The sequence below is a fragment of the Paroedura picta genome, chromosome 7, assembly GCF_049243985.1.
Source record: "Paroedura picta isolate Pp20150507F chromosome 7, Ppicta_v3.0, whole genome shotgun sequence".
NCBI classification, from domain to species: domain Eukaryota; kingdom Metazoa; phylum Chordata; class Lepidosauria; order Squamata; family Gekkonidae; genus Paroedura; species Paroedura picta.
The window spans coordinates 30,993,122-31,017,385 of NC_135375.1; the positions used below are offsets into that span (position 1 = coordinate 30,993,122).

General features: G+C 40.6%; 1 protein-coding gene across 8 annotated transcripts in view; it reads left to right on the plus strand.

Annotated features, from left to right (window-relative positions):
• MAST4 (microtubule associated serine/threonine kinase family member 4) overlaps positions 1–24,264 on the plus strand; it is a 275,824-nt gene that overhangs the window by 66,254 nt on the left and 185,306 nt on the right. For 3 of the 8 annotated variants that reach the window (XR_013233058.1, XM_077347278.1, XM_077347279.1), the window contains exon 4: positions 23,365–23,439. The exons of 2 other annotated variants lie outside the window; for them this stretch is intronic. Coding sequence is in view for 5 of the 6 variants with exons in the window: in XM_077347278.1 (XP_077203393.1) it covers positions 23,365–23,439 (75 nt within the window). In the remaining variant the exon portion in view is untranslated. Of the gene's footprint in view, positions 1–3,254; positions 3,357–23,364; positions 23,440–24,264 lie in introns of those variants that run through there. 3 more of the 8 variants (XM_077347285.1, XM_077347282.1, XM_077347287.1) reach the window with 3 other exon arrangements.

Consider the following 24,264-nt stretch of genomic DNA (forward strand, 5'->3'; position numbering starts at 1 on the left):
CCAGTTGAACCCACTCCTCTCCTCCTAAAGAAAAACGGCATATAAAAGCCAGTTCTTCTAAAGAAAACAAACCCAACGAACCCCTTTGCTAGCCCAGTGGACTTGGATCTGTAAAAATGGGACGTCAGAATAAGGTTTTAGATGTTTTATCCTTTTAACTATAAATGATCATAGATGCCTTAAACTCTATATTGTATTGTGTATCTTTTGAGCTGATGATTTTTGTGAACTGCCGTGAGCCTGCTGTTGGGAAGGGCAGTATGACCATTTATTATGCACTGGAAACTTCACTGCCCCAGCTCCCGTGCAGCGGCACAAATCAGGGGCAGATGAGGTGTATCAGGCCAAATGCTCTCCCGCGTGGGTACAGAAAGTGGTGGGGCAACCTGCCACGACTAAAACTCCAGCCTGCAGCCCAGCATGAGACCACCAGTGCATATAAGCCAAACAAACGAACACCATTTTAAACCCCTAATTTGGTTGCTCCTGGCCAAAATGTGTGCTCTTTCAAAACATATTTCTACAGAAGGTTTTTGACAGTAGTCCTTACAAAGTATGTTGCACGAATAATTTCACTTCAACTTGTAAAAATTAAACTACAGATTTAATTTAAAATGTTAAAGTTGCTTGCAAGGCAAGTTTATTTAAATCATAGTATAGTTGCCACATGGTACAGACAGCTGCTAATAGATACTTTACTCATCAAACGTAATGGGAACAAATATCTTTCACAGTCTGAATCCATAGGCTATGATCGTTTTAAACAATTGATTAACATCTAGACTCTGCTAAAGGGAAGGTTCTGGAAATGTCTAAAATATAGCATATCACCCTCTCTCTTTTGGGAGGGCAAATCTGAAAGGTAAATGGGTCATCATGGTAACTGTTGCTAAAATTTGCTCCCATCTAAGGGGAGTGCTATATCTCCACTACTGTCAGGTGTCTTTTTTCCCTCCACCTCCATTCAGCACATTGTACCCAAATATTTTGTTGACACTAGTGTGCTGTCTGATTTTAGTAATATCTCCTTTGTAAATATGCAATTTTTTCTCTTACAGATGTGTTGTATATACATTTTCACATAAGTTTAGCGTTCTTTTCGTTTATGTACACATAGTGCAAAGGCATTGTGCAAAGGGCAAATCTTAATGTGTGTATCAGACTGAAAACTATACTAATTATAGCTGCTACTTCTACTGCTATGATGGCGACTGCACCATATTAACCATATCTACTTTAAAATGTTGTTCAAGTAGAGAATGTATAGGTATATTTGATATGCAAAGCTTTACAGCATCTAGCTTTTAGATCTCTTTTTTGGTTTCCTGTAAAAGTTACAATCGAGCCTCTTGTGGCGCAGAGTGGTAAGGCAGCCGTCTGAAAGCTCTGCCCATGAGGCTGGGAGTTCAATCCCAGCAGCTGGCTCAAGGTTGACTCAGCCTTCCATCCTTCCGAGGTCGGTAAAATGAGTACCCAGCTTGCTGGGGGGTAAACGGTCATGACTGGGGAAGGCACTGGCAAACCACCCCGTATTGAGTCTGCCATGAAAACGCTAGAGGGCGTCACCCCAAGGGTCAGACATGACTCGGTGCTTGCACAGGGGATACCTTTACCTTTTAAAAGTTACAATCTCACAGTTTCTGGCCTTAGCCATTGAACACGCAGGTCAAAATGATGAGATGGATTGCTCATTGTTAGAATGAGTCATGAAAGAATGATTTTCTACCATACTTGCTCTCACTACAAAGAGCAATCCCATACAGGTGCTTTGATATCATTAATAATATGCCGTAAAAATAATCTATATTGGAGCACCATGTTTTTAGATGGCATGAATTTAAAGGTTCAGTTCAGATTTGGAATTCAGTGAACCCCCCACCCCTTTTTTCAGAACAAGTAGGAATACTTGTATATGGAAAGATGTATGTTGAGTAGCCCTTGAAATGGTATCAGAAGAGCAATCTTTAGGAAAGCTCATTAATATACTTCAAGGGATACCCTCTTCGTGGGGATTTAAATGTGTAGTGCACCAGCATTTGTTGTGCACATCTAAAGAGATATGCAGAGCCCGTTTTGAAGCACAAAATGCCATTGATTTACTTGGTTTATAGATTCTTAAATCCCCTAGCAATTTTTAATGACACAGTCTAATCAACTGATATCAAGCCTAATAGCCTGATGACAGCTTTAAAAAAAAATCAATGATTGAGTTAACCTCAGCTGTACTGATAAGGCAAATCAGATAGCTTTCTCTCTTCTTTTTAAAATGTGTTTGTCTAAAAATCATGTACAAAAATGAAGGCAGGGTCGTGACTAGACAGCATGTTGGTTCTTGTTTCTTTTTCAAAAATCACAATATACATTCTCTTTTGAAACAGTGGCTGAAGGTACTTTTAATAAACTGGTGGGGTAGGGTGGTAAACTCTTGCTGTGGTAATACACAAGCAATAAAAAAAACTTAATATTCATACCCTGGCTGTCTTGAACTGAAATAAAATGAAAATGATCAGAGTAAACAAGTGGAAACAGACTGTGAAATTATGCATGATGGTAGAAAATAGTATTTCTGTCTATTACTTCATCTCCTCCATATAGGTTAACTGTTTAACTAATGACTGTATTTCATCATATTTTATCAGGTGTTAATACTGCTATGAATGTTATTAAGATTTGAAATGCTTGGCTATTTGTGGGCAAGGAATGCTTCCTAGGAAGTTAGACAAATTAGTATTCAGGTTGTTAAAAGGAATGCCAGTAGTGACTGGAGAGCTGCCTGTGGAGCTATCGTGTTCTGCCGTTTTGTTTCCTTTGATGTCATCGAAACGATGAGAGCCAGACTTTGTTGTGCTGCTTGAATGACCAGCTATGCTTCAGTTTTTCACGATTACTATCAGCTTCTGCCTTCCCCGAGATGTCATTGCTGATTTACTCAGACACTTTGACCTTCCAGTTTCCTCTCAAAGACTTGACCTATAGTCCGTGCTTAAAACTGTTTGCTGTCAGCACAGGATGCTGGCGTTATTGTTTTTTGAGCGTAACAGTGCTCTTGCAGGATTTCCTCTGTTGAATAGCTACTCCTGCCTGGATAAGCGAGTTAGGTGCCTGGAGCCCACTTGCTGCTTTGTAACACAGTACTGCAAGCATTCATGAGCTCAGAAGTTGCTGAGTGAATAACTGGACCGAGTCAGCTGACTCTTCCTCTCCAATCAGATAAGCTGTGATGTAAGTGTTTAGCAGCTGCTAGGATCTGAATAAGTGTACTGAAGTCTGAGGTAGTGCAGCATGGCTATATTGTTGTGGAAGGAATGAGGGAAGCAATGGACGAGTCCAGCATTCTGAGGAGACGAGGGTTTCAGGTAGGCTACGTCTGTAATGAACAATGCTTTCTCAGGGGGGGATTCTGTTGTTGCAAAAGTTTGCTTTGCATGTAGCAAGCCAAAAAAAAAAAAAGAAAAAGGAACAAATTTTAAGTGCTGAGATATGACACTAAAGTACAAGACTTATTAGAGAAGCTGTTTCTGTTCCCAGGTACAGGGAATTTTTTCTAGTAACATTTCTTTGAGTGAATTATTTTACAAAAAAATACAGCTGATGCTGAATGTCTAGACGTGTAATACTAAGTTCAGCTGATTTCTATTGATGGGACTGATCTGTAAAGACATTTTCAAAGAAAATCTAAGTGTGGCAGCATTTGAGCAAATATGAGCAGCTGTTAATAATTCTCAGTATTAAATAACACCCACTCCCCCCTGCCCCCTCCCAAGTTGTGAAGCTGCCAGCAATACTTGTGTCAAGAAGAAAGTGCACACTTAGGATGGAGTGTCATTTATTTCCAGCTTATAAGTTGTGGAGGGATGTTCTCTTAAAATGGGACAAACTAAGAATCTGGGGATTTTCTGGGTAACGTGAGCAAAACTCCTGCAAGCTTTGAATGTATTGCCAAAGCAATCACTTTAATATGCTTGTCTTATCTCTTAATATATATTTTTAAAGGGGTTATATATTTATATTGTTTAGGCATGCTGAGCTTTGTTGTCTGGACTTGCGAATGCTACAGAATGTTTTCACACTGTTTTAACAAGTTAGTGAATTGTAAAAACACAGTACAGTATTTCTATTAACTATTAATGGGTATAACATTTTAAGCTGACATTGAAATGCAGTCTTCCCAACTGGAGAGAGATGTAGTGCTGAACATAACTGTTGAGCCTTATTGTTAATGGAAGAATATTGCTTAGGTCACTCATCTTTGGCTGCACTTCCTTCTCCATGTTTTCTATATATTGCAATTGCTTCAGTCTATTGCAGAGAGGTTGTCTAGCATTTATCTCCTGGTTTCTATGCACATCATTTGTGTGCTAGAGTTTTTAAACTTCACAAAACCGGTGTCTTTTTATGAAAGATTTTTTTTTAATATGTAGAGTGGCAGTCTTCACAGACAATTGAAGATAATTGCTTAGCCATTTGAGGCTTTTTATGGACTATGTGATGCTTTTAAAAACATTTTTCCTTGTATTGGAGCTTTGGCACAGGAATAGTTCATAATAAAGACTCTGATTCTGAACTCTAGTATACCAAGTCACTGGTTTCCAGATAACTTGTTGAAATTAAAGACTACTTATTATCATTAAGTATCAATGAGTTTCTTGAAAAAAAGGACTTGGGCATTTCAGGTGGGTAGGTTTTTATATTAAATGAGTTTCTGCTTTGTTTTAGGTGTAATTCTACATTTGAGTGTACATTGAATACTTTTTCTTTAAGATGTACAGAAACAAATTCTGCCTCTAACTTGCTTTTGATAATAACTTTCTACAGTTTGTATATTTCTTTTCTAAACTTTATTGAATCTTTTTCTTGTATTTCTTTACAGCTGAGAATTTATCAAAATCAAGCAAATGTTAGCTATCTTGTGCCTTGGGGAAGTAGAAGAAACTAACCCCCCTAATATGTTTCAGCACTTGCTCAAGTGTGATATTATTTTGTGCCTCATTCCTTTTATTGTATTCTGTATATTCTGCTTGTATTTAGCCCAAAGAAAAATGCGATTTCTTAAACTATTAAGGCATTAATGCTAAGATGTGATATTGACTTCACTGTACCCAAATGATTTGGTTAAAACCTTATTAATAAGCATTAATAAGTACCCTCTTTGATGTATCCATCTTATAAGAACATGCTTGAATCAGTGTAAGATTTCTGAAGCCAAAAGAATGGGTTGTCAACTGAACCTGATGGGCAGCAATTAATTTTATGTGTGATGGCAAGGCAGTTGGGGTTATTGTTGTTAAGAGTCAGAATGCTTGGGTAAAACCTAATGCCTGTGAAATGTAACAGGAGTTAAAGATGGAAGTTTATGGTTCAAACATCTCTCCAAATACAAATATAATGCTATCAGAGAAAGAATGGAGACAGCCAAGCATACCTCATACCTGAATTGAGAACCCTCCTCCAGTTTTCAGTTGATATTATAACTGGTCAGTCAGAGGAAGAACTGGGAGCAACTAGGTGCCACCTTCACTGTCCCCATGTTCAAGTTGGCTGAGAACATTCTGCCTGAGGAACTATTTGTATCAAAAGTTTTCATTTGTATTTGATTTTGATTCTTGTGAATACCTTTGGAGGCCAATTCTGATTGATATGGGATGAAAATGTAAACAATAAACAGGGAAAATTGGACAGGTAATTTCAGGGTCCTGAGGTCAAATGTGCCTATATAATTAATGTTATCTAAAGATGCTCGTATGAGCCTCTTGTGGCGCAGAGTGGTAAGGCAGCCGTCTGAAAGCTTTGCCCATGAGGCTGGGAGTTCAATCCCAGCAGCCGGCTCAAGGTTGACTCAGCCTTCCATCCTTCCGAGGTCGGTAAAATGAGTACCCAGCTTGCTGGGGGGTAAACGGTAATGACTGGGGAAGGCACTGGCAAACCACCCCATATTGAGTCTGCCATGAAAACGCTGGAGGGCGTCACCCCAAGGGTCAGACATGACCCAGTGCTTGCACAGGGGATACCTTTACCTTTACCTTTAAAGATGCTCAACAGGAGGGCAGATGATGGGAGTGTAGGATGAATTTATGCAACACTCCTTATACACAGGAAAATGAGGAGAAGAGCTATGCACCCCAACAACAGATGTGGCCATTTGCAGTGCCAAACCACTGGCAGAAGCATTGTGGGAGGAGGCAGCAGATGTGGCTTCTGCCTGTCGTATCCTCAGGCACTGCTAATTAGGGGTCCTTGGCTGGATTCTGAAGTACTTCCCCTGCTGCTGCTGCTGTAAATATAAATATAAATATAAATATAAATATAAATATAAATATAAATATAAATATAAATATAAATATAAATATAAATATAAATATAAATATAAATATAAATATAAATATAAATATAAATATAAATATAAATATAAATATAAATATAAATATAAATATAAATATAAATATAAATATAAATATAAATATAAATATAAATATAAATATAAATATAAATATGTTGTTAAACATTTATCAGGTGATATGGCCATATATATTCATTTTGACCAGCTCTCCCCAACTCCCAAAAGGGCCAATGATGGGGAGGGGCCCCGGATGGGCATGTACACGGCTATGCTTCCCAACCATAATCTGCATGATCACGCCACTTCTGGGGTTTCTCGCAGCCTGAAGAATGTTTCAGGGGTTTCTCAACAGTGAAGAAGTTTAGAAAGGCTGTTCTGTTCCCTCATTGACTGAGCAGGCCAAGTAGCATGGCTTCTTTGTTATAAAATAATAAAGTTGGTTGTCCCACCCTTTCTCTGTCAGAAGATTTGACTTCTACTCAGCCTTAAAAACTTATGCAAGGGTGTAAGAGTCCTGTTCACTTTTCAAAATACTATGTTTTCAAAATACTATGTCAAAAAACCTTTTCAAAATACTATGTTAAAATCCAACAGAACAAAAGTCTTTATTTAACTTTGAGGGAAAGGGCAAATGGAATGAGGAGATCAAGCTTTGTTGTATAAATTATTTGTTGTACAGTTTCTTGATCTTAATTTCAGCCTTTAGAGCAGTGGTTCTCAATCTGGGCGTCGCAACCCCCTGAGGGGGTCATTTGGCCTTTCCTGGGGGGTCGCCGTGGCACGGCGCTGGCCTCCTCCACACTGCATCAGTGAGCTCTGAGGTGGCGCGGAGAGACCAGAGCCATACCGCTGCTCTGGGGGCTGCCGTCTTCTCTCCTGTGACGTTGGCCTCCTTGGCACCGCCCCGGTAAGCTCCAAGGTGCCACAGCGGAGGCCAACGCCATGCCACTGCTGCTCTGGCTGCTGCTGCCGCTTCACAATCCCTACAGTGGGAGGGATAGCAGCATGTGTACATGCACGCCGCCGCATGAGTGCACACATGTGTGCACACAACCAGCAGTGGTTGAGTGGCAGTGGTTGAGAACTGCTACTTTAGACCAATATAGTAGATTTTCTTAGTTTCTTTACTCTGAGAGACTTTTATTTGTGAATTTTGTATGTTTTCTTTGAAATCCCTTGATTGTCTTTGAAGGTTGGTACCCTCTGCCAGTATGCTAAACATCCTTCCTTAGAAACACCAGTTTCACTCTAACTACTGAGATATCTGAAGCAAGTTTCTTTCCACACCAGCCCAAGGAATTTCTAAACTAATTCCCCCACCTCCTTTTATTGTGCAAGTATCCTTCTTCTCTTGCAAGATGATTTTCCCCTTTCCTTTGGTCTAAATTGGAAGTCTCATGACCACTACCCAAATCTCTCTGCCAAATATGAATCGTAGGTCTCCTGAGTATGCAGAACTGTGTTCAGCCTATGCTGAAACCCAACTAGTAGTCAAACATGATTTTTCTGACTAAATTTCTCCTCAGGGTAGATGTTACACGTCTAAGGCAAACTAGATCTCTTGACACAGGTTTTGTCAGAATCTGATCTAACTTCTTCCCTCAGCAATACAGCTTTAATATCATTTCATTACCAGCTGTTGCTGGCCAATCAGGGTGCTTGGAACAAACTCTCTGCTTCAGTGAAGAATTTAACCATTCACTTACTGGTTCTCTCACTATATAGAATAAATACATATTGCTTATTTATTTGTTTGTTTGTTTATTTATTTATATATATGTATTATATTTTTATAATGCCCTCCCTGGAGGCTCAGGGCAGTTTACATCAAACATATAAATAATACATGGCTTGATGGACATGCTCTTTGGCTATAAAATCCTGAAGCATGTGATGGATTCTGGTGAACTCGGAGCAAGCCACCTTTCTCACTAGGAAAATGCAACTGCAACAGGAAGAGTCCCTCCAAGTTTCTCCAAGATGGCCTCCTGACTCAGTGGAAGAATGACCATTGGTTATTCACCAAGAAGAGTTCTTCTCTGAGAACAGGTGAACATCTTGTCCCTAACCTTGATATCGCTAGTGTTCATCTCATTTCTGCTTGCAGTTTGATAGTTTATGTCAATATCAGATCAGAGTTGATTCCACAGGGGAGGAAAAAGTCAAAGAAAATAGTTTCAGTAGATAGCCTGTGGTCAGTTAACATTCGATAGTCATATTGAGATTGTTTTGTCTACTAGAAGACATGCTGTATTCTTTATGTTTCTGTTCCTTTCTGTTACATGTCATGGCATGGTTGAGCACACTTCTCTGGTTAGTTGTGTGGGTTATTTAGTATTTATTAGAACATAGTTCTTGATGTTTCAAGACTGGAGACAGCATGTGTAGAATTTATCTTGGCTCCCTCACTATGTGGTGGGGGGACCACCCACCAAGATGACCTCCTGGATTCAGAGGAGAAGGACACTTCTTATTTATTTGTTTGTTTGTTTATTCGACTTATTGCCCAATCATAATAGGCTCATGGTGGGTTACAACAGTCCCTTAAAACCCATTAAAACCCATCAGGATATTAAAAAAACAACTCCTAAAACAGTTAAAATCCATGGCAGCAGTCACTAACCCACTATCCCTTCAGAAATCTAATATAGAATCATAGAATCATAGTATCATATAGTTGGAAGGGGCCATACAGGCCATCTAGTCCAACCCCCTGTTCAACGCAGGATCAGCCCAAAGCATCCAAGAAAAGTGTGTATCCAACCTTTGCTTGAAGACTGCCAGTGAGGGGGAGCTCACCACCTCCTTAGGCAGCCTATTCCACTGCTGAAATACTCTGACTGTGAAATTTCCCCCCCTGATATCTAGCCTATATTGGTGTACTTGTAGTTTAAACCCATTACTGTGTGTCCTCTGCAGCCAATGGGAACAGCATCCTGCCCTCCTCCAAATGACAACCTTTCAAATACTTAAAGAGGGCTATCATGTCCCCTCTCAACCTCCTTTTCTCCAGGCTGAACATTCCCAAGTCCCTCAATCTATCTTCATAGGGCTTGGTCCCTTGGCCCCAGATCATCCTCGTCGCTCTCCTCTGTACCCTTTCAATTTTATGTACGTCCTTCTTGAAGTGAGGCCCCCATCCAGTAGGTATGCTTTTCATTTTTCTAACCCAGATGCAGAACTTTACACTTATCTATTAAATTGCATCTTGTTCGCATTTTCCCATTTTCCCATTGTGTTTAGATCTTGTTGAACTCTGTCTCTATCTTCCGGAGTATTTGCCAGTCCTCCCAATTTGGTGTCATCTGCAAATCTACATTACTGATTTCTTCTTTACTACATATTCAGTATTATATATTTTTTACCACCACTACCTACTCAGTGTAACTTTTAACAATCAGTAATATATCAGAGTACAGAAAGAAAGTTTATTATATTTCCTTATCCATTGTTACTTTTAATATTTGTGAAACAGCCTGGGGGGTGGAACGAGTCTGGGGTGTCCGAGCTGGAATAGGGCCAATAACCCTGATTGGCCCTGCCCCTACAGCTCCCGCCCTTCTTCCCTGGGCGCTAGCCACTTTGTTCTCAGATGCCTGAGAGAGAGACACAGACGTACAGAGAGCCCTACCAAACCGCAAACGGGCCCTGCATCCCTGGTACAAGCGAGCCCTGATTACCTGCTATGGCTCCTGCTGCGAGGGAGAGAGAGGCAGATATAGCCACCCCAAACTGCAAACAAGCCCTGATTACCTCCTATGGCTCCTGCTGTGAGAGAGAGAGAGACCCAAACGGCAAACAAGCCTTGATTCCCTACTACAAATGAGCCCTGCTTACCTCCTATGGATCCTTCTGCGAGCAAGCGAGAGAAAGATCTGCGCCTGCCATTGTCCCCTAGTCCAGTGGTCCCCAACCTTTTTATCACCGGGGACCGGTCAACGCTTGACAATTTTACTGAGGCCCCGGGGGGGTTAGTCTTTTGCCGAGGGACATCGCTGCCACGTGAGCCCCTGCTCCACTTGCTTTCCCGCCGGCACCCCTGATTTTCTGCCGCCCACTGGGGGCCGCTGCCAGCAGCAGCTGCATAGTGCCATGCCGAGGGGGCGCCCCAGCCATAGCGGCTGCTGGAGAGCACCACAGGTGAGCCGGCGGCAGAGTGGCAGGGCAGCCCCTGAGGCAGCAGCCAGGGAGGAGGATGAGGAGGAGCCACGGCCCGGTACTGACTGATCCACGGAGTGGTCCCAGTTCCCAGACCGGGGGTTGGGGACCACTGCCCTAGGCCCTAGCGCCCATTGCATTCCTGGTTGCAATGGGCTTTCTGCTAGTCTCATAATAAGAAGGTAGAGTATATTTCTGCTCATGATTCACTTTTTTATACATTTTTATTTAATATGCTACATTTAAAATGTATTCTTGTTCTGCTTCTGCATTTCAGCATATTTGTGTAGAAATTTTTGACCTATTCATTCTAAATTTGTTTCTTGCTTATATAGTATACCAGCTCTCCTGCCGGCTGAGGGGGGACAGAGTGGCACATCTATCTCCCCCTGGGCAGTGGGCTCTGGGCAGGCCTTCACGCCAACCACCACCTGGAGCCCATTATATTTCGCACTCCTCAAGGTGATCATGGCTTCAGGGAAAGGGAGGAGGAGTTACCTTGTGGCAAGTCACCCTCCCAGTTAACTGGTGGCTGCTGGCCCTGATTCCTTGGCATGCCAGCCTTTGCAACTGGGAAAGCAAAAGGGGAGTGAGTGGGAGAAGAGAAAGGTGGTTTTTAACTTTGCCTTGACATTATCTAGTTACTCTTCTTTCCAGAGCCTGCTGGCTTCGCTCATGTTTGCGCATGTGTTTGTGCACACACATACACACACACACATACACACAGAACAAGGAAAGGGAACAAAGGTTGATCTAGGCCTAGGACATAGTACAGACAACACAGTTCATTGAAGGATGAGTGTGGCGAGGACAGGAGCAGGAGCAGATCAGAGAGGGAATCCACTTTGCCGGTGAGGATCAGGTACACAACGCCAGCAAGAGTTTGGAGGTTCTGGAAAGATAGTGAGAGAGCATGCAAGAGGGAGGCAGGCATTGGCCACATTTCTTAACCTTGCCTGGTTGCTGTGATGAATAAACTCCAGGCAGGAAGGAAGCAGTTACTCCCTGATGCTTTTTCTTGGGGCTCACAAAAGGCTAGGAGAAGCATTGGCTGCATTTCCTCATTGTGTCTGGCCACAGTGATGGAGACACTCCAGGCAGGAAGGAAGCAGCTGCTGTCAGACTGGGGTATATTCTATCAACAGGAAAAAGGCTGTCTGGTCTTGTCAGTGATTGCTGGGCAGATCCCTCAAACTGCCCTTTTCCTATTGGTGGAAGATCCCCGACTCAAGGCCAGTCACCTCCAGTGAGGCATCTGCCACTGCGGCACATGTTTTATTATACAGAAAGCAGATAAGTAACATTTGAAATAAAAAAAATAGTTTTGGCAGTAAATTCATTTTGATTGCAGAGATTCTTAATAGTCATGCAATTTTTTTTTTTGTAAAATCTAGATAAGTCCATTTGTGTCATTTTCCAGGATTTATGATAATTATTTTTTAAAAGATAACAATTTTGCCCTGTCAAATTTATTCCCAATTATTTAAAAGGGTCATTGGTTCATCTTCATGGCTTCTGTGCAAGCACACATGGGGATTGTGTTTCCGCAGGCTAACCACATAGAGCAGTGGCCCACCACTTTTTCCAGGTTGAGGACCGCTTCCGGGAGTGGGGGAGAGCTTGCGGTCCAGGTGCTGCACATGCGTGGCTATGTGGTGCAAACACGCATGTGGAGCTGCTGCGCATGCGCATTTGCACCCCGCCGGTGGGCACAAATGTGCACGCGTAGCAGCTCTACATATGCGCATTTGGCTCCGCCAGCATGCTGGCGACCGTGCCTGCTTCTCCCCCCCCCCCGCAGTGAGAAGCTAGCCGGCCGCGAGCAAAGTGGCCCCTTTGGGGGGAGGGCAGGCGAAGCTGCTGGTGACCCAGTACTAAGGCCTTCGCAGCCCGGGGGTTGGGGACTACTGATGTAGAGGACTGTCTAGCTTTCAGCATAATGCTTCTGCAACAATCTCCCAGAAGAGGCTGGAGGACTTCTGTTCTCATTTTCCATAAGCTATAAAATGGAGTTACCCAGAGAGTTTTGGGGCAGTCTGGATGGAAGAGGTTTGAGGGACAACCTGCTAGAGAGGCATAAAGTGTTAGATTTGGTACTTTAATTTGCTTTATTTATTTATATTTTTTGTTTTAATGTTTAATTTTAACTTATTATTTTTATGTAATTGTAACCCACCTTGGGCCTGGGTGCTCAGGTGAAAAATGGGGTATCTACATCATTTTTGTTAAATACATGTTTCTTGATAAAAATAGGATTAGTAGAGTCTTCTTGGGCAAGGATTCTAAATGGACTGAGGTTTTTAGACCTTACAATGAATTTACCCCTGATAGTTGAAACATAAGAAGGAATGGGTGACCATAGTAGAGGGAAAGTGTCCAATACCTTTCTAATAAGGCACTCTGTGAATTTCCACAGGTTTTCAGAAAGGGGATTGTGCATGGAGTAGAAAAATATGTATTGAATATAAAATTGAAAATATAATGCATTGCACAGAAAAACATTGCAGATGTTAGTAGGTGGAAATGGGAGCGTCTAGAGAAGAACTTTTACATGGAAATGAAAATTTATAGTACATTTGTATAGAAAGAGTTCTCAAATTACATATCAAGCCTGTACTCAAAAGTATTATTTATAGGTAAAGGAACTATGCATGAAGCAAGATTTCCAACAACAGTAGCCATTTAGTTTTAAGAATGGCTTGCTTCATTAGCTATGAGCTACAGTAATAAAATTACAAAGAAGTTCCAGCTGGTGTGCAGTTACATACAATTTATTTGGATTGTGACCCATTTTTTTAGTCTTGAATAAGTACTCATTGAAAACAGCCCTAAATGAAAATTGCTTTCTAAAAGCAACTTTGTCATACACAAAAAATATTGTTTAAAATGACAGCATTTTAGAATGGATTTTAAAATAGGTTTAGCATGCCTGGTCTCAGTAATATAAGGTAATTGCAAATCGAAACCCTTTCCTGGTGGGAAAGGAAGCTCAGCATCCTGTTGCTTATAGTGAAATGAATTTTTTGTAAGTTACTGGAAATACACTCATGGCCTATTACTATGTGCATCAGTGGAAAAAATGCTTTATATCTGAGGAAATGAGATAAGAGAAAATCCCAGAGCCTATGTATGTAATTGTTCCTTTTAGTTGATTTAATTCAGTATTGAGATTTTGTTGACTTAATCAGTATTTACTATGTTAATAGCTGGTTGAACAAAAAATGAAGAGAAATACTCATTAGACCTTTTTAAAAGGATAAAGATCTTTTTTAAATGCAAGAAAATACTTGTGGCTCAGAATAAAACGTAAGTGCTGTTTTTCCCTGCAGGCAGGCAGAACTATTTAATAGCTATATATGTTCTGCATGGCTTTTTTTGTTTGTAATGGGCTATGCAACACTAATACTCTGACTTGAAAATGCAAAGTTTGATTGCATAGGCACATTCTGCAGCCATAGTTGCATGTATCAAGACTAATATTGTTATAGTAGGTTGGATGTTCAGTTTTCATTGTTTTATAGCTCTAGTTTTATATATTTCCAGGGGCACCAGGTTAGTAGTGTAGTGAAAACATTTTTATTTTGTCATGAAAACAGGAACTTTCTGCTTTACTTGGTGTTAATAATGCTTAAATAACATCAGATTCCTTACAAATTCCTAAACAGATTAGATTGCTCCTTTCAGGATATGCATCTGTGGCCTCATCCCTAACTCCCCATAACACCGTAATCCTTAACATGTGTTTCGTGCATGCAGAGTACAAAAGCTATGTGCCCCAGTTTACATCTTTCTAGTAAGGGAAGTCCCTGTTCTTTCTGCATTTAAATGGCATATTGAATGAATTAATAATGCATTTCATTTGCTTTGTCTCTCCCTTCAGCATTTATTTTAAAAGATTTAAAAAGACCAGTTATGTATATTGATAGTTGTTCTTTGCCTTATACATTTTTGCATCCTTTTTTTTTAAATAGAAAAACTGGAGCGGCAGTGGCCTTGTGATGCCAGAAGGCGCCAGTCTGTCAGTGTTGCTGTTGTTGTTGTTGTTGTTGTTGTTGATATATTTTGCTGCTATCAGAAAGCCATCTCGAGGCATAAAAACTATGTGAGCAGCCAGCTTCAGTTGGAAACTCCAAATAAGATAAATGGGACGAGTGGGGTTCCTGTGAACTTGAAGACTGTATATTGAAACAAAATACTATGAGTTTGTTTCCATAGTGGGCTCACTTCTCAAATTATGTATATCTGGAGTCATCCTTATTTTTATATTAGTTGCCACAAGATCGCACAGTGCATTTGTTTACTTTGGGTTTTCGAGGCATTATGCCTGCCAAGCAATCTTCTTCCTTTTATCCTTTAGCTGGCGATTGGTGGAGCAGGTTGTCCTTTCAGCCATTATTTTGCTGTAGGTGCCGCTGGATTTTTTGGCTTGTTTATAAAACGTTTCCACTCTTGCCGATTGGTAGTTTTGGCCAGTAGTTTTTAGCTATCTAAAAGGCTCTTTATTCTGTGAGAGTCTACCCTGCTACTACTGAAGCTAAAAAGTTCAAGCTTCAGGAAAGAGTTAATGCTGTTCCCCATGGGGTCACTTGCCTCTGTAGTCTGGTGGCCTTCTGTAGCAGAAAAACAAAAACAAGATCCTGCTACATTACTAGCTAGAGTATTTGGCATTTGGCCAAACTAAATGTCTGTAGCCCATATCGTACTTCTCATTAATGCCTTTTGATAATTGCACCAACATTTCCTGATAATGCTTTCAATATGTTACAAAACCGACTGGTGTTATGTTTGGAAGGAGAGCATAAGCTTAATGTTCCTTCATGTCAGATCCTTTACCAAGCAATATGTCTCAATAAAGAAATACTGAAAATGGTTTTAGTCAAAGTCCATTGGATTCTTAGAGCCATAAAGAACACCATATTTTGTTTCTTTTTGGTTCTTTGCTGATGAGCTAGCTGTGGGTTTTGAGTAAATAATACTTTCATAACCACATTGACCACTGCTGTTGCTGCTGTGATATTTAACAAATTTAGCAGGTTCTCAGATTGGCATAAACTTAAAAGAGCAGCAAGTGCAGTCTATTTCTGTTATTTTCTATCCCAATAGGTACCCTCAAGACAATTCTAAAAAGAAATAAATATAATTACATATATGCTAATTCAGTTTCTTTTGACATCCCAGAAACCTGATATAATTGAACCAGTTGCAAAGTTTTTATATCTCGCCATGAGAAATGGTGAATGTATTATGTCTTACTCTAAAGTATGACCTTTGCCTTTGTTTTCTCTGGCAGTGGATCCTTTTGCACGTTTCCTCCTTATATTCCCTCCGTACTTTTATATGCTATTAAAGGCTTGTTGTTGTTGTTATATATGCTAATATAAAACACATTTTCTATGCCTAAAACAGATGCCAGAATGACTTTTGGGTGATATTTGAATCAGGGGAATGAAGAGGTTTTTGTTTGTTTTTTTAAATATAGTTCTCAGAGCTCTTCAAACTGTAATCTTCACTCCATGGCTCACGAAGACCCACATTTGCAATTACCATCAAGCAAAAGAGCTTCTTCCATCCTGGCCCCCACCTGGTGGAACAAGCTTCCGGAGGAGATCAGAGCCCTAGTGGAGCTTAAACAGTTCTGCAGGGCCTGCAAATGGGAGCTCTTCTGCCAGGCATTTGGTTGAGGTTGACCTGAATTCAATTACCTTCCATTGGCCCCTGAGCCCCCCTCCCATGCAAACCACCACTGATATGTCTATCCCATGGGGCTTTCAGTAAAGTGACCAAATCACTGGCCCTACATGGCGGGACGTGCCGCTGCCACGGTGGCGGCGGCGGCAGCAGGCGGTCCCCCCTCCCCTCCCCTTAAAAAGGGTTGCAGTGGGGCGATAGAGACAACGGCAGCGGCGGCAGGTGGCATGCGGGCTCTCCTTCCCCCCATGTTGAAAACACCGTGGAACATGGGGGAAATGCCCCCAAAGGCTGGACGTCTGGTTATGTTACAGTTAAATGGATGTTCTCACCATATTTGTTTCCATTATTATGTTGTTCTCCTGTTATTACTGTATTGCTATTGTTCAATTTTATCATGTCATTTGTACTGTTTTTCTCCAGTTACACATAAACCACCCTGAGCCTCAGGAGAGGGTGGTATATAAATATATAATGAATAAATAAGTAAATAAAAAAAGAGCTCCAAAAGAGTTTGCAAATAGAATAAGTGAAAAACATTTGTTTGGTGTGTTAAAGTATATCTGTCATTTCTCATTGCACAAAACGTTAGATCATTAGATTGTGGAAATGCCAATTATCTGTCTCAGTAACAAAATGACCTTTGGGAAATGTACTTGATTGAGAGATAAATTTATTTTAATGCTGTTGTTTATCCAGACAGCTATGTTGAAGCATAAATGGATTGCTGTGGGTAGTGATATGTTTCTGTATACTCTTTAAAACTGAAGAAAATACATGCTTGTTGTATCATATCAACCCTTACAGATTTCAAATGTGGTTGGACATATTTGAGATTAATTGTCAGGAAGTGCAAATTAGAGTTGTTTTAATTGTTTGTTGAACTGAGTTGATTTAAGTATTTTGATACTGAGGTTGTTGTAAGAAACAGTTTAGACATTAGCGTTGCAAGATGTACTGCATCCTGGAACACAGCAAAAGGCTGTATGGTTTTTAATAAGCAAGTAAACTTGAAGGTACTCAATTCAAGAGAGAGTGCCCAGATTGGAATCAGCTACCTTGGCTGATGGGCAAAAGATTGTCACATCTAAAGGTCAGACTTGAAACAGCTTTTGGAAAACCAGTCTGGCATTACTGTATATGGGAGAATACTGAAATCAATAGTTGCAGGCCTATATATAGGGCACTAATCATTAAGATTTATATAGTTACTGAAGGATGAGTAAGGAAAAATTATTAAAGGAAGACTAAAAAGCAGTGTGATTTCTGGTAGGAAAAAACAAGAACTGTCATTCTTTGTTGTCTTTGTAGCCATTGTATTACCAGTGCCCACTAAAACATTTAATGGACTGTAATTGCAGCATCTCATTCTCCAGCACATCTAACTTTCATAGATATCTTATGCCACACTTTGATACATTTATGGGAGTCTTTGATTCATTTAAATTCTGGTTAGGACATTTAAAAAGTAATATTTGGGGACATTTTGATCTATATCTATATCTACATCTACATCTACATGATAAGATGATGATGATATGAAGTATGGCAACTGAGCCAGTGTATAATAACAGCTAATTAATTTGAACATGAGAAGCCACAAGATGATGAACCAGAAAATAATAAATTAAATGCAAATAGGTAAAGAGGCAGGAACGTAGAAATTACATACCTAGTGGTATGGCAGGTGGAATCTGTATATGAGTTTGACTGTTGGATGAGTTTGGATTGGATTAGTTTCATTTTTGTGTTTTGAAACAATGCCAATATGCGGGGTAAGAACAAATTACCTAGAGCTATGGCAGGTGGAATCTGTATATGAGTTTGACTGTTGGATGAGTTTGGATTGGATTAATTTCATTTTTGTGTTTTGAAACAATGCCAATATGCGGGGTAAGAACAAATTCACACAAATGAAAATGTTCTCAAACATTTTAGGATTTTTACATTATTTTGATGTGACCACTAGGTCTGCTGTTTCAAGATCAGTTTTGCAGGGTTCTCTTTTTCTGAGAATATCAACAGTTGCAGAAGTATGGAAAACATGTTACTCCTATCTTCTTGGATCTTTTAAAAGATGTAAAATGATCAATAGGTAACTAATACTGACGGCCTTGAGTTGTTAGATCATATCTTAGTCAAATGGACAATGATAAATAAAAAACTGATATGCAAATCTGAAGCTATAGAATCATAGAATAATAGAGTTGGAAGGGATCTCCAGGGTCATCTAGTCCAACCCACTGCATAATACAGGAACTCACAACTACCTGCCTACCCACACAGACCCAATTTTCATGCCCAAGTGGTCCCTCTACCAAAAATCTCCAGAATCCAGCCTGGCCTGGAGGAAGCTATATATCTGCACTTACTATTATTTGAGGTGTAGATCGGGCTCAGTGTTTATGAAACTGTGTATGTATTCTCTCCACCCCCCTTTCTCCTGCATGCTATGCAGTCTAGCCCAGTGAGGGGTTTCTAGCCTACGCATGGAAGATAAACTAGGAACAAAGATGAGAAATTTAAGCAGAGTCCTAACACTTCAGAGAGAAAGATATTTAGTGATTTATTAAAATAGAATTTGAAGTCTAGAGCATAAGGACATTGGTTAAACCATATGCTGTTAGATAGTGTTGGGAAAATACTGCGAAAACTATACATTAAAACATTATAGGGTGTTACAGAACTAACTGAAAGAAAGTCAAAGACTGAGACTAAGTTGTACAATCATTGATGTGACCTAAGTTGGATAACTGGTGTTGTACAATAACTAATGCTGTCTTAATTGGAACAGACACACGCTCTGCCAAACAAAAACTGGTCGATATAGACTTTACTCTGTTCTCTCCCTTGTCCCCTGGTCCTGGTTTGCAGGCTAGTGGCAGGATGTCCAGACCTTTTAACTGTTCCTGCCCCAGATGGGTAGATTTCCCTTAACTCTATTATGAGTTTGGGAATGGAACCTCATGTGGATTATTCGGCATGCTCTGCATGTCTCAAACTTTTGTGGACCCACTCAGGTAATTCAGCCATCCACCTTGCCCCTTCCTGGCAGCTGGGCAGATGTTAAGCTCCATGTAGGAAACTCATCTCCTCCTAGGCAGCAATTTGAACAGTTTATAGGTCTGGTCCCAGAGAAAGAATGGGAAATTCCGCACATGGGGGGAAAAAAGCATTATGCCAGTGCAATGGTGTAACACTAAAAAAACAATGCGCCTCTGGCCATTCCTCACCTTCTGGCTCTCTCGCTTTCCTGTGCTTCTTTGCCACCTTTCTCCATGTTTTAAAGGAACCACAATGCCAGCTAATTTTTTAAAGTAAAACTTTAAAAGGTAAAACATTAATCTTGTTCCCAATTTTTTTTGGGGGGGGGGACTTTAGAGAGGCATGCTTTGTGTGTTAACTGGTGGGAAATTTTTAATTTTTTTGCTTTGCCTGGATGATTTAACACCTATTCATTGTTCCAGGCAGTTTGCTTTAAAAAAAAACATTCCTGGGAGAAGGGAGAGGGAGGCAGGTGCGAGGGCGGGCACTAGAGGTGTAGGTAGCACTACTTTGGCTCCACACATTTCCTAAGCGTGTGGCTTGCTGGTTGTTCTCCTCTGTCTAGTGCTACATAGTTTGGGGAATCTACTTTATGCAATTCTCCAGCTACTGCTTTACAATGGAGGATGGTTTGCTGGTTTGCTGCTGGGGAACTGGATGTAACACAATGCAGTGTAGCTCTTTCTGTCATAACAAATGGTTCCTTTGTCTTTCACAATAAAACTAGTATAAGATTTCATTAACAGCCAGAAGGACCAAAAACTGTAACTGCTAAATTGATTTTTTGTTGTTGTTTTAATTAAAATATGCATATACTTACCTTTTCTTGTGACCAAGTCAGGATACAAGACAGGTAGTAGAAGAACAACAGTTGGTTTTTATGCCCCGTTTTTCACTCCTTGAAAGGCTTACTATTGCCTTTCCCTTCTCTCCCCACAACAGTCACCATGTGAGGTGAGGCTGAGAGAGCTCTGATAGAAACTACTCTGTGAGAATGGCTCTAACAGGACTGTGACTAGGCCAAAGTCACCCAGCTGGCTGCATGTGGATGAGTGGAGAATCAAACCTGGCTTGCCAGGTTAGAAGTCACAGGTCTTAATACATCAAGCTTATATTATACAATATAACTCTTTGGTTGGAGCTTAGTTTGGTAATATAGTAAAAATACATTAAAATTGTTTTAAAAGTACTAATATAAAAACATGCACAGCATAGCTTTTGACTCTCATCCCTTAGAATACATTCAGATGGGTAGCTGTGTTGGTCTGAAGTAGCAGAGTAAAGTTTGAGTCCAGTGGCTCCTTTAAGACCAACTATGTTTTATTTAAGGTATACATTTTCACGTGCACACACAGTTCCTCAGAAACAATGAAATGTGAATTACCAGTCAACACATATAGGTAGAGGATGAGCAGTAAAATAGCTTACAGCATAATGAGAATGTTTAACAGATTCTAGGACCAAACAGGAGTAACAAGCTTAGTTTATAAGGCTACCATTTGTTTGGGTTAAGATCTGAGGGAAATTAAATATGTCAAGATTGGAGATTAATGGGCAAACGTATACTTAATTGTAGATTGCTGAGAGTAATTAACAGAGACCCTGACATTGCACTCTATCCATCTCCTCTAAAACAGTGGTCCTCAACATTTTTATCACCGGGGACCACTCAACGCCAGGGACCACTCACCGGGGACCACTCAGCGCCTTTTACTGAGGCCCGGTGGGGGGGGTAGTTTACTCCTCTACTCTCAACCACTGCCCTAGTGCTCTCTGATCGCTATGGTAATGTTTAAACATCCCTTCAAAATAAGATACAGACACGCCACAACAATGAAGTGTGTTGTAAAGGGCCGGGGGGGGGGAGAAGGTGTCCTTCGGGGCCCACCTCTAATTAGTCGAAGGACCACATGTGGTCCGTGGCCCACAGGTTGGGGATCGCTACTCTAAAACATTGAGGTAACCTTACAGTATCATCTCAGGTGAGAATCTCTGTTTGTAGGACTGGAACAGATGTGACTGTAATGTAGAGCCTGGCTGTACACAGTGAATTGTTATGTTTAGGATGGTATCTGAAGGTATGTAGGTATTTTTTGCCAGCAGGTTTCCAGTATAAGGTGGTGCCTATTGTATATTTTTACAGTAGTGTCCAGAAAATGTATTTCTTGCATAGTTTTGGTTCATTGTCAGGTTGATGGTGAGGTAAAAGTCGTTGAATGCCTAGTGGAATATGTTCAGGGCTTTACTTCAAAGTTTCAGATGGAATGGAAGATAGAGGGGAAAAAGTAGTAATAAAAGGGAGCCTTACTTGAAATCATGTTATGCTTATATATTGGCCCCAACCATATGCCTGGTGGAAGAGTGCCATCTTGTAGGCCCTCTGGAACTTTGTCAGCTCTGATAGGGTCTTTTGATCTTTTGGATCTTGTAGAACAGATGTCTTGTTCTTCATTTTTTTGTTGTTCTCTATTTCTCCAAGATTAATATTCAAGCAACCACAGAAACATAATAACCACTTACTTCAGCTTCCATAGGTACTCGGATGCTTCAGTTATACCCTGTATCAATCGTAGCAGGAAGGTCCTGGCGGAGCGACAGGACTTTGTTCGCAAAATAGTTTTATAAAGCCTCACAGCTCAAATCCAATTCCCTAATATTTTGGCACCCTTCCTCAAGGGTGATGAGAGATCTAATCACTCTAAACAATTGTGGCAGGCAAGAGCTTGTGGATGCGATTTCCGCAGCAAAGAAATCTCGTTTTGCAACTTTCACCACATTCTCGTGTGCCTTCGTATGCGTGTTATGAGATGTCCATGCTGCCTCGTTGCGAGTGTTCCACCATACCCACACTAGTCGTCCCTTCTTCCTCTCCTGAAGCTCCTGGGAATACTATGGAGCATGTTTGAGGCAAGGGTGAAGGGGGCGCCAAGGAGCAATCTTGTCAATGGCAGCCAACAAGTAGGACTGTCAGTCTTCCACCATGCCACCACCAAGATCCCGAGGGCTTTAGGTTCCGAAGAGCATTCCAGAATCGGATTCCATAAGTCTCTGCGGGTGGACTAAAATACAGTCACCCAACCGGAGTAGGGGTGATGTCCTCAGTCGGGCCTTCAGGGCATGGTGGTCTGACCATGGAATGATGTTTTTACATAATGCTATTTCCACCTCTCTGTCTGGCCCCCCTTTCCCTAGTTCCTTTGCCATTTCAGTAAGCTGCTCACCAGTTGCCAGCCAAGCAATCCTTTGCATTGGGCTGGGGTTGGAGAGGAATGCATCGCAACACTGCATTACTTTCCTCACAAAACTTCTAGGGGGATGACGGGATCAATCAATTTCCTAATCAACTGTTTTCATTAGGGGAACTGATGAGTGATCAAATGATGCCAATTTCTAAATTGCCATGAAATCAGTCACACTGGCAAACTACATTTTGCCTGAAGGCTATACATGAAGAATTTCATTGTTTTTTTGTTGTTGTTGTTGGAAACAGCAGTAGTTTTATTTGTAGCTCTAAGTCCAGTGATAACTTTGTTTGTTTTTGAAGGAACCCTCTGCAACAAACTGTAGGAGGCTGTAGTGCATTCATTATGTGCAAGAATGCCCTTTAAATAGCTGAGCAAGGAGTGATTAAGGAAGTGTGGTTCATACAATTTCCATCATTTGTTGCTAAACAAAGTGTAAGAATCTGGAATTAATATCAGTAATTTATTTAAAACATGTGCATTTTTCTGTAGGAGGAATCTTTCTTGATTTAAGATTTAGTGATATTTGGCTGGACATTGACATTAATATGGGTAGCTGACACATTTTCCCTTAACAATTTATTCATTTAACATATACAGTACAATGCATCCAGAGTTAAAGGGGTGCTTAAATCGTGCTCACTGAAACCAGTAAGATTCTTAACTTGTATGGATTGTTTCCATAGTTTTCTCTCTGCAATATTATAAACTGTATCTATCTTTAGTATAATTAATAGTGAAAGTTAACTTACTTTTCAATATAGTGCAAGTACACCAGTTAAATACTCTCCCTCTCCCTTCTCTGATCATTTCCCATTCCATCACCTTGCCTCCCATGTTCCATTTCCCCTGTTTGTATTTTTCTTCCCTTTGCCATCTCGTATTCACTGTCAGGAAGGGACATCTCAGAAGAGTCATTTCAACTCAAGTCGGCATCGCCAGAGGCTAGTGGAACCAACAGCTGCAAAAGTGAGTGGACTTAAGGGCTACTTAAAAATGCTGAATGAGTGAAATTTCATATCATTATGTCGACACATTTTACCTTTGCAGTAATTGCACCTATTTTCCTTTGGGTGAGTAGCCATGTTGGCCTGAAGCAGCACAACGAAATTTGAGTCCACTGGCTCTTTTAAGACCACCAAAGAATTCATGGTATGAAGAAGAGTTGGCTCTTATATGCTGCTTTTCTCTACCAGCAGGAGGTCTCAAAGCGGCTTATAATCACCTTCCCTTTCCTCTCCCCACAACAGATACCCTTTGAGGTAGGTGAGGTTGAGAGAGCCCTGATATTACTGGTCGGTGAGAACAGCTTTATCAGAGCTGTGGCGAGCCCAAGGCTACTCAGCTGGCTGCATGTGGGGGAAAGCAGAATCAAACCTGATTTACTAGATCAGAAGTTCTACTCCTAACTACTACACCAAGCTGGCTCTCATCTCTAAACAAGTACAGATGCACACAAAAGCTTTTACCTTGTGTAAAACTTTGTTGGTCATAAAGGTGTCACTGGACTCAAATTTTGTTTCACTTATTTTTCTTGTTACTATATCACTGTTGTTCAGAATGTTCTGTGAGAAATTTTGAAATTCCAACAGAAAGCAAAATGGCTTTTATGCTTTTTGGGGGAAAATGTCAATGTAAGGAAAGATTAAGTGTTTGTAGCTTGTTTTCACTTCAGAATATATACTTGACAAACAATTATTTTGACATGGTAATTTCCATGTGAATAATGCTAGTGTAGTGTGGAGGAGGACATGGGGTTTGGATTGAAGTACACAATACGAGACTTAAAAAGGG